At 39.6% G+C, this 11688-nt stretch overlaps 1 protein-coding gene and 1 non-coding gene across 2 annotated transcripts; one reads left to right on the forward strand and one right to left on the reverse strand.

Annotated features, from left to right (window-relative positions):
- Window positions 1-10306, reverse strand: LOC117520438 (ubiquitin-conjugating enzyme E2 A). The gene is made up of 6 exons (XM_034181785.1): window positions 10095-10306; window positions 7741-7821; window positions 7521-7546; window positions 6616-6705; window positions 5695-5783; window positions 1-602 (listed from the first exon to the last, which is right to left on the reverse strand). The coding sequence occupies exons 1-6, from the start codon at window positions 10136-10138 to the stop codon at window positions 474-476; spliced, it is 459 nt and encodes a 152-aa protein (XP_034037676.1). The 5' UTR covers window positions 10139-10306; the 3' UTR covers window positions 1-473.
- Window positions 10307-10893: 587 nt separating this feature from the next.
- trnae-uuc lies at window positions 10894-10965 on the forward strand. The gene has a single exon. It is a non-coding gene; the product is annotated as a tRNA-Glu (tRNA).
- Window positions 10966-11688: the final 723 nt, after the last annotated feature.

Genomic DNA, 11688 nt, shown 5'->3' on the forward strand with positions numbered 1-11688 from the left:
AAAAAAAAAAGAAAAAAAAGAGGCAGAAACAAAACCAAAAGCTGTGAGCCCACTGAAAGAGAAACACCCACATAAAACTTGTGTTTTTGTAAATAGTAACTGTTGGCATTTACACGGCAAACCACACAGCAAGCACATCGAGTTAACTGTCACCACCATCCAGCCAGATTACTTCATGTGAAAAAAAGTGACAGAATGGCTATTACCTTTTAAGAACAGAGTTGGGGCATGTTTGCAAGTAACCCAGAGATAACAGTACACTAGCTTTTAACAAACATAAGCTTTTGTCCAACAACAGCATTCGGCTTGACGAATGCCTCAACACAACGGCATACAAACTCAGCGACAGTTATGGGACAAATATACGGGGGAATACTTAAAAATGTGTCTTTATTTCTGTGAGATCTGGTTACTTAAGCGGTGCTTTCTTGATTCTGGGCTGGACATGGTTCATACCTGAAGAATAACACGGGTCAACAGTCACGCCAGCTCTGTTCAACAATAGCAGAAACCCTCTTCTCATACTCTCGCTTGTTTTCCTGGTAGAGCTGGGCTGCTTGGCTGTTTGCTGGACTGTTCGGGTTTGGCTCATCCAGTAAAGACTGAAAACAATGCAAATTATATCAGTGAGTAAAATTTGATAAGTACTTGAAAAATATCATATGCCAGTACTGTGGGCTGTTGCTCAGTCACATTAGCTGAAGTTTTAAAGGCTTAAAAAATGTTAAAGCTAATTCCAACAGCTGTTTATTAGTTGATGGATCAACAGTATAACCCTCAAGTAAATATCGGTAGCTTACAAAGTAATATTCGGGTAAAGAAATGCCAACCACAAAGTGACCTCGACTGCAAACTTGATAGACTTTCTGCAGTTGGATTATATTGTAAGGTTTTCTGACAATGTGGTACACGGCAGAAAATTTGTTCACAGCCAATTTCTGGTTAAACTGCTTCCTGTGATCTTTGACCCACAAATCAATATGATTCCAACCTATCCTACACAGCTTGAGAATTCTGAGATCATATTTTAGATCTTGTTCTGACTTATGGTATGGAAATAGAAGACTTAACAGTATTCCCTGAAAACTCCCTTCTGTCTGATCATTTTTAATATCATTTACATTTACCCTGATGGACTACCCTGCAGTGGGGAATAAGTTTCATTACACTAGAAGACTTTCAGAAAGCGCTGTAACTAGGTTTAAGGATATGATTCCTTCTTTATGTTCTCTTTATGTTCTCTAATGTCATATACCAACACAGAGCAGAGTAGCTACCTAAACTCTGTAAGGGAGTTAGAGTATCTCGTCAATAGTTTTACATCCTCATTGAAGACAACTTTGGATGCTGTAGCTCCTCTGAAAAAGAGAGCTTTAAATCAGAAGTGTCTGACTCCGTGGTATAACTCACAAACTCGTAGCTTAAAGCAGATAACCCGTAAGTTGGAGAGGAAATGGCGTCTCACTAATTTAGAAGATCTTCACTTAGCCTGGAAAAAGAGTTTGTTGCTCTATAAAAAAGCCCTCCGTAAAGCTAGGACATCTTTCTACTCATCACTAATTGAAGAAAATAAGAACAACCCCAGGTTTCTTTTCAGCACTGTAGCCAGGCTGACAAAGAGTCAGAGCTCTATTGAGCTGAGTATTCCATTAACTTTAACTAGTAATGACTTCATGACTTTCTTTGCTAACAAAATTTTGACTATTAGAGAAAAAATTACTCATAACCATCCCAAAGATGTATCATTATCTTTGGCTGCTTTCAGTGATGCCGGTATTTGGTTAGACTCTTTCTCTCCGATTGTTCTGTCTGAGTTATTTTCATTAGTTACTTCATCCAAACCATCAACATGCTTATTAGACCCCATTCCTGCCAGGCTGCTCAAGGAAGTCCTACCATTATTTAATGCTTCAATCTTAAATATGATCAATCTATCTTTGTTAGTTGGTTATGTACCACAGGCCTTTAAGGTGGCAGTAATTAAACCATTACTTAAAAAGCCATCACTTGACCCAGCTATCTTAGCTAATTATAGGCCAATCTCCAACCTTCCTTTTCTCTCAAAGATTCTTGAGAGGGTAGTTGTAAAACAGCTAACTGATCACCTGCAGAGGAATGGTCTATTTGAAGAGTTTCAGTCAGGTTTTAGAATTCATCATAGTACAGAAACAGCATTAGTGAAGGTTACAAATGATCTTCTTATGGCTTCGGACAGTGGACTTATCTCTGTGCTTGTTCTGTTGGACCTCAGTGCTGCTTTTGATACTGTTGACCATAAAATTTTATTACAGAGATTAGAGCATGTCATAGGTATTAAAGGCACTGCGCTGCGGTGGTTTGAATCATATTTGTCTAATAGATTACAGTTTGTTCATGTAAATGGGGAATCTTCTTCACAGACTAAAGTTAATTATGGAGTTCCACAAGGTTCTGTGCTAGGACCAATTTTATTCACTTTATACATGCTTCCCTTAGGCAGTATTATTAGACGGTATTGCTTAAATTTTCATTGTTACGCAGATGATACCCAGCTTCATCTATCCATGAAGCCAGAGGATACACACCAATTAGCTAAACTGCAGGATTGTCTTACAGACAAAGACATGGATGACCTCTAATTTCCTGCTTTTAAACTCAGATAAAACTGAAGTTATTGTACTTGGCCCCACAAATCTTAGAAGCATGGTGTCTAACCAGATCGTTACTCTGGATGGCATTTCCCTGATCTCTAGTAATACTGTGAGAAATCTTGGAGTCATTTTTGATCAGGATATGTCATTCAAAGCGCATATTAAACAAATATGTAGGACTGCCTTTTTGCATTTACGCAATATCTCTAAAATCAGAAAGGTCTTGTCTCAGAGTGATGCTGAAAAACTAATTCATGCACTTATTTCCTCTAGGCTGGACTATTGTAATTCATTATTATCAGGTTGTCCTAAAAGTTCCCTAAAAAGCCTTCAGTTGGTTCAGAATGCTGCAGCTAGAGTACTGACGGGGACTAGCAGGAGAGAGCATATCTCACCCGTGTTGGCCTCTCTTCATTGGCTTCCTGTTAATTCTAGAATAGAATTTAAAATTCTTCTTCTTACTTATAAGGTTTTGAATAATCAGGTCCCATCTTATCTTAGGGACCTCGTAGTACCATATTACCCCATTAGAGCGCTTCGCTCTCAGACTGCGGGCTTACTTGTAGTTCCTAGGGTTTGTAAGAGTAGAATGGGAGGCAGAGCCTTCAGCTTTCAGGCTCCTCTCCTGTGGAACCAGCTCCCAATTCAGATCAGGGAGACAGATACCCTCTCTACTTTTAAGATTAGGCTTAAAACTTTCCTTTTCGCTAAGGCTTATAGTTAGGGCTGGATCGGGTGACCCTGGACCATCCCTTGGTTATGCTGCTTTAGACGTAGACTGTGGGGGGGTTCCCATGATGCACTGTTTCTTTCTCTTTTTGCTCCGTATGCATCACTCTGCATTTAATCATTAGTGATCGATCTCTGCCCCCCTTCACGGCATGTCTTTTTCCTGGTTCTTTCCCTCAGCCCCAACCAGTCTCAGCAGAAGACTGCCCCTCCCTGAGCCTGGTTCTGCTGGAGGTTTCTTCCTGTTAAAAGGGAGTTTTTCCTTCCCACTGTGGCCAAGTGCTTGCTCATAGGGGGTCGTTTTGACCGTTGGGGTTTTTCATAATTATTGTATGGCCTTGCCTTACAATATGGAGCGCCTTGGGGCAACTGTTTGTTGTGATTTGGCGCTATATAAGAAAAAAGTTGATTGATTGATTGATTAACCAGTTTTCCTTCAAGTGTGTGAAAAGCAAATGTTGGACTAAGTATGTTAGATATATTGACCCCCAAAAAACATTGAATTTGAGGTCAAAGTCACTGGAGCATACTTTTTAAAAATCTTATGTGCATATTATTTCCTAATTGCCTGATAATCACCAAACTGTTGATTTTGGGAACAAAGGTCAAAATCACTGAAGTGTATTTGGTAAAAGCCTTCTACAGAAAAGTCTCACTTGTCAGTGGTAAGCTTATTGATGTTTGGCCAGGGTGGCATGGGCTAAGTGCAGACGTTTGACCTTGTTTTCACTAATAGAGATGTAGAACTCTATTGTCCCTTTAATTAACCTACGTATCAGACTTAAAATGTTAAGATCATTAGGTTTAACTTTAACCTTAGAGATAAAACTTGATGAATTTGATGTTAATTCTTAACGAAGACAACCTTAAGACAATCTGGCGATGAGGTTTGAATTCAGGTGATCGGAAATGATTTAGAAAGGCACACACCTGTCTACATATAAGGTCCCACGGTTGACAGTGCATGTCAGAGCGCAAATGAAGCATGAAGTCAAAGGAATTGTCTCAAGGCACAAATCTGGGAAAGGGGAAAGAAACATATCTACTTTGAAGGTCCCAATGAGCACAGCGACCTCCATCTGTAAATGAAAAAAGTTCAGATCCACCAGGACTCTTCCTAGAGTTGGCTGCCCGTCTAAACTGAGCGATCGGGGAGGGGAGGGGAGGGGGGGGGGTCTTACTCAGGGAGGTAACCAAGAACCCGATGGTCACTCTGTCAGAATTCCAGCATTCCTCTGTGGAGAGAGAATCTTCCAGAAGGACAACCACCTCTGTAGCAATCCACCAATCAGGCCTGTATATGGTTGTATGGCCAGAAGGAAGCCACTCCAGTTGGGCACATGGCAGCCCAACTGGAGTTTGTCAAAAGGCATCTGAAGGACTCTCACACCATGAGAAACAAAATTCTCTGGTCTGATGGGACAAAGATTGAACTCTTTTGCGTGAATGCCAGGCGTCATATTTGCAGGAATTCAGGCACCATCTCTACAGTGAAACGTGGTGGCAGCATCATGCTGTGGGGATGTTTTTCAGTGGGAGACTAGTAAGGATGGGGAGGAGATGAATGCAGAAATGTACAGAGACATCCTGGGTGAAAACCTCCAGAGCGCCCTTGAACTCAGACTGGGGCAAGGGTTCATCTTTCAACAGGACAATAACCCTAAGCAGACAGCCAAAATGGCAAAGAAGTGGCTTCAGGATAATTCTGTGAATGTCCTTGAGTGGCCCAGGCAGAGCCCAGACTTGAATCCGATTGAACATCTCTGGAGAGATCTGAAAATGGCTGTGCACCGATACTCCCCATCCAACCTGATGGACCTTGAGAAGTGCTGCAAAGAGGAATATGCAAAACTTCCCAAAGATAGGTGCACCAAGCTTTTGGCATCATATTCAAGAAGACTTGAGGCTGTAATCGCTGCGAAAGGTGCATCAACAAGTATTAAGCAAAGGTCTGAATACTTATGTACATGTGATTTCTTAGTTTTTATTTATTTTTAATACATTTGCAAAAAAACAAAACACTTTCATGTTGTCATTAGGTGGTGGTGTGAGTGAAATTTTTGGGGGGAGGAGAGAAATTTTATTTACTCCATTTTGGAATAAGGCTGTAACAACAGTGGATAAAGTGAAGCGCTGTGAAAACTTTCCAGATGCACTGTAAATGACAGCAACAGCCTCTTACTGACTGGAAAGTTATGTATTTTACGAGTAGTCATTATTGTAGCTGTTACCATTTTTACACAGAAAACAGTAAAGGATTTATATTTACAAAAGTGAAGCTTCTTATAAGTAAATCAACAAAGTTTTTAATCTGCTCAAACTAGTCTTCAGTTACCTGTATTGAAGTTAAGATTGAAGAGACATCATAAGTTGGACTCCAACGATTCTGAAGTATATCTAAGCATATGCTCCCATCTGCGTACACTGCAAAAGAACACAATCACCGAGTAAAAAGAGCTATTTAACAAGTGAAAAAAACATCAGTTTACACCTCAGGTCTTATGTAGTTTTGACTATCATTCTTAATTACAAAAGTCTGAAGTGTTTCATTTGTGAGAGGAAAAAAAAAAGTCAAATATTATCTGTAATCCTTCTGTGTACAGAAGAGGGAAATGTGTGCTGCTGCAGTACTTGGTCTCTCAGGACACTCCTCGAGTCCTGCTGAAAATGATTTTGTCAAATAAACAGTTGAGAGACAGATGATGGAAATTATGTGCATCACGAGGGGTGTCCACTGTGTTACTATAGCTGTGTGGTGCATTTTCACCCCCAGCCATGATCCAGCACACAGGTGTCTCATTATTGAGGACCCCAGTGGGTGGACCAGGCCAAGTAAAGATGGACATCGGGTCTGTCTGGAAAGATGCCAGTCAGGACACAAAGCAGTTGTGAGACATGGTGGATGTGGCAATGCTGAGCACAAGTGCATGGTTTCCTGACCACAAAAAGTAGGATCAGGAATTTTACCAGTGGAAGAAACCAAGTGATGCTTCCAACAAATTAATTCTCTTATAAGTAAGTGTGGCTAAAAGCACAAATACGTACAATGTTGAAATGTAAGTTATATTACTTGCAATAGTCTGACCACCTCAGTCCCTGGCGACTGTCTTACGACAAACTTTGAAATAGGTAAAAATAATAATCCTGTTGAGTAAACCTTTATAACAACAAGAAGAATGATGGTCAAAAGAACAAAAAGAAGAGGCTGAACTTTATTATTATCAATATTAAAAGCTACAGGCAGTGAAGCACATACCATTTGGATGAAACATTTTGGAAACAAATCGCACTGTTGGAGGTTTATTTGGATATTCCTCTGTGAATTCAATGGTTAGTTTGAAGGTACCTATGAGTAAGAAATAAGTGCATAATTAATTGAAATGCAAACATTACAAACCACAGAGAGACAATGTTAAAATCAGAGGATAACAATGACAGATTTGCTGTTGTGAGAAAGTCTGGAACCTTGTCACAACCTTGTTGAGTGCACCAAAGAAGCTATTACAGTGACCTGAACTTCTGGAAATGTATCTTCAATACCCGGCTCATTGTTCAGTTGATGGTGCCACTTAATACACAGTTTTCAGTTGCACATATATGTTATATATAAAAAGTTGGCTTTGTAATGACAATGTGCCCAAAAAGAAAAAGCTCAAAAAAGGATTTTCATGGATGGCAAAATATTACAGAAGGCAAAAAGGGACAGCTCTTGACATGTACATAAGATGGAACCCCATTCATATTCCAGTGAATATATATTTCTAAATACAAGACAAGACAAACTTATCTGTTAGATGACTATCAGAAAAGTTGGAAAGATAAAGTTGAAAATTACAGCAGATTGACAAAGAATTGTCCCTTTTTAGAACTTTAATGAAAACCTGCATGAGATTCTCAAAACAATCAACAAATTCAAATGGAAATGGGCAGATCGTGTTATCAGACAACTGCCGGGCAACGCAACACTCCCTCAGACCACAAAGGGATGCAACGCACAACCTGGACCCAAAGGGTTTTAAAAGGAACCACTAACGCCAAAAAACGAATTGGCAAGATGATCAAAAAGTTGAGAAAAAGTGGCACTGAACTCTGTAGCAACAAAAAGATGGGAAGGCCTACATCCAACTAGACTTTTAAAGGCCGAACAGGATTAAAACTTACCATCTTCAAAAGGTGTTCCCTCTGGTCTAAAAAGACAAATACATAAATTGGTAAAGAAACCTGCAAACTGTTCAACTTTTCATTAAATATATAAGTCTCACAAAACCAGCTGTATTACTTATTTTCTCCTTCAAATTAAGCAGGTAATTCTTCACTAAATGTTTTCTAAAATGCCGTTCTTCTCGTTTTACTTTTTCTTAAGTTAATAAAGCAAACTTACCCAAAAATGACAGCATTCCATACCATGATATTGTTTTCTGATGGGGCCCCACTAACTCCAGCTGGAGGATCTTCTTGCAGCCTAACAAAGTTCAGTAATACAGAGGAAAAAGTAAAGATACATTATCAGTCACACCTCTTGTCATTACAGTGTTACTTACATATAACCTCACAACATGTAATACTCATCACTGAACGACATCTCCAGTCCCCAGTGACTATGTGGTTGCTACCCCCCCTCCCCCCCAAAAAAAGTATTTACAAGTTTAAAAATGACAGTGACTGAAACAATAAATGTCCAAAAAGAGCATGCTGAATATGAAAAATCAAGCATTTTAATACCCCTTGCTAAGATTTGAGATAGTAGGTGTCTTCTGTAATATCAATTATGCTGTAACTGCCATGGATATTAGGACTGTGCACAGAAGCTAAGTGGTGTATCAATGTAATAAGTAGTGTATCAAAGTAATAATGATGTAATGATGTTCTAACTGTAATTATATTAGGCCTACAACAAGCAAGGTTAGAATCAAATTATTTTCAATTCCTTCAAGTCACAACTACCGGTATATAAAAACATATACTCCAATTAAAATTCCATTACTACAACAACTACATTATAACAATACTATAAATATATTAATCCACAAGCAGTGTGCACTCATTTTACTTAACTTGTTAAAGTCAAAAGCAAACATTTGTGCAGAGAACACAACTGATCACTTTCAGACTTTTTACAAACTTAACCTGAGATTATACCTGATTTGCATAAAGGCTTGCAAAAATTAGTTTAACAGGTGTGTTGAAATGAAGAAATCCTACTCAGACTGGTGCTCATCCCTGCACACAGCAAGGCTCACGAACCCTGCTCCTGGAGATCACCTGTCCTGTATGTTTTTCTTGTGTATCTGCTAAAATCGGGCATGTTCCATCTCTTGATTGTTTAAGCATTCCCAACTTAGCTAAGTATCAGTGGGTGGTGCAGGGAGAGTTGAAAAACATGCAGGGCAGATGGCGACACCTGTCATAGTGCGATGATGATCGCAGCCATTTACAGCTGGGTGGACTGGGAGAATGCAGATCAAGTGTTTTGTCCAAGAACATGGACAGGTAGTCTGAAGCACACATCCGCAGTCTACACAGTGCTACCTGCTCTGCTTAATTCTGCTGGAATTGACACCAACACTCTTGTGGGATATAAAAGTGGAAAAACAAATAGATTGGTGTTTTTACTTGATAGTTACCTTAAAAGGATTTTAATGATTACCACAATAGCAGGTGGTTATGCATTATTTTAGGCCATTGCTATGGTACCACTCATAAACCATGACTTTCTAGTGCAGCACCCAGTTATTTAAAAAAAAATACCCAACATCATGGTTAATTCACAACCCTAACCTTAATCCTAAATTACAATCTTGAAATTTGTCACTTGCCCTCTGTACACGCTTGACACCATGATGTTCCACTTTAACTTGTGATAACCAAAACAGTTTCTTATTTGATGCCATATAATCATGGCGGTTTGTTATTGGATGAAGTACAAAGTAGCAGAATATGGTACCCTATTAATTGCCACTTCATTATTTTTATTTTTTGGTGAGTGACTGATCAATTTATTCCATCTGCAAAAAAGCTCTATGGGTTAGTTACACCACTAGTTTTTAAACTGGGTGCATACCAAATAAACACATGAGACAGTCAAAATGTTGTAATATTTAATCCAGAGAAACCACAATCAATGACTCGTTTTTTTTTTTCCTTTTCTTAGCTGGAAAAGAAAAGAAAAGCTCACTGAAGATCAGGCATGAAAGCTGTGTGTTGGGCAGATGGCTGCTTATCCCCAGGCTTAGATAGTCATGTGTTTAGACCTGGAGATATGAAATTCCCCGATCACTGTGCATTTGGATGGTATATCTACCCAAAGACCATTTCTCCCCATGCCGGGGGCATCTCACTGGTTACTGCCGGTAACATTTTCATAGAACATTCGCGATTACGTGACTGCATCAACGTTGCCTCACAATTAGCAGCTGCATGCGATCCCAACACTGAAACATGACCATAAATTTCATAATATCCACCGAACACCTCCTAGTTGACACCTCAACACAAACCTTAGCGACTTATCACACCCGTCAATAGCCGGTCACTCAACTCATTAGCCCGTTTGTAGCGCCCCGATAAACACATGAAATATATATATTTTAAATTCTAATTTCAAAGCCGGGGTTCTGATTTGTCTGTTGTTTTGTGGCTTTGTGATTATGTTGTTTACAATTCCGGGTCCGGCTAATGCTAACAAGCTAATCCAACAATGCTAACGTTAGCGGCTCCTATTTTCCACTCGCTTACCTTTTAAAATCTCTCATTAAACGTCGCCTCGCTGGTGTTGACATCTCGTTCACGCGAAAATCTAATCCCTTGGCGTACACGTGCAAGGCCCGATTGTTACAAAATATATATTTTCTACGTGTATTACTTCAACACCTAACTAGCTAGCTAACTACCGAATGCAACTTTGTCAAATAGTGGCCGTCTCTCCGTCAAGGACGATACCATTTAGACTGGAGAGAGGGGTGATCATGGTTATACGTTCGAGACGGCTGCAGTCACAGAAACGCAAACACTTTCACTTTCTAAATTGCTCTAAAATGTACCAGGTTAATTATGCAACCCGTTTCCCGCTATATCTACAGCAGTACAGTCCTACAGCAGGACACCCCCTGCTGTGTTTGATCTTGTATCATTCCAGGGAAAATTACGTCATCTGTTTAGCGTCCATATTTACCACAGTGTTAGAAACAAAAGTCGTAGGTACGGTTCCCCCGTTATATAATTAATTTTACTGTCATTTCAGAAAATTATTAATATCATTTACTATAGGTACACTCAGTGAGCGCTAACCCGTGGTGCTAAATACTAGTTCACACCAGGGTTATTATTATCGGTTACATCTAATGAACTCTAGATGGCGGCGAGGTCAAATTTACTAAAATACACGTTTTTCAATCCCTGAAGTTGGGTCAGTAACACGTTCGTTTCGCTGCAACTACGGTTTAATAGGTGTAAAACATATGTTTGGAAAATATACTTAATTCACCTTATTACTGATATTTCTTATAACAAATATTTGAGGTTGTTTTTTTGTATGTCCCATATGGTCTAGCGGTTAGGATTCCTGGTTTTCACCCAGGCGGCCCGGGTTCGACTCCCGGTATGGGAATAATATTTTTAATCTTCTGATTTATCCTCCTCACGAGAAAGAATTTATTATATGCACTATCACCACTCCACTATTGACACAATTTGTAAGATAGCCGGATGTGTTTTGTAGCAGTTTTGGCTGGACCCGCCTGTTCAGGAGTCGGATGGAGGATCGGACTATCCAGGTGTTTGGGATAAGTTCTAAACCCACAATCATTTTTCGTTCGACGCTTGGAAAAAAGTGATCGCTTCAGTGACGCTGTCCTTTTCCTGGCTCCTCCGCTCTCGCTCGCTTACGGCTCGGCTACAGCTAAACTTTGATACCGGGCCAATCATTTCCCAGGAAAATGTGACTGCTAGGAATTCCCCACGCACGAGAAAGCTGCAACCTTGTGTCAGGACGGCAGCACGGAAAGCGACAGAATGGTTTAAAAATGACCAGTGGCTGTCGGACACAGCGGGATTATCCTCCCATAATGTTGTTTTTTACTGTTTTCCATGAGGACCGACACTAACTGTTCACGTAAATGCCAAGGAATGCTGCGAGAATGACAACTTTACGTTATAACACAGTAAGTACGCTACTTTTTGTTACCATAAGTACCATTTTCTCCTATATTCGAATTTGACTGAATTGTGTGTTTTTTTAACTGAATGAAATATTAATTTGTACCTGGGCTGGGTCTTATTGGCTAGAAAACAATATCGTTATAATATATACTTTTTTTTTTAGAAACCATTA

The sequence above is a fragment of the Thalassophryne amazonica genome, chromosome 11, assembly GCF_902500255.1.
Source record: "Thalassophryne amazonica chromosome 11, fThaAma1.1, whole genome shotgun sequence".
NCBI lineage: Eukaryota > Metazoa > Chordata > Actinopteri > Batrachoidiformes > Batrachoididae > Thalassophryne > Thalassophryne amazonica.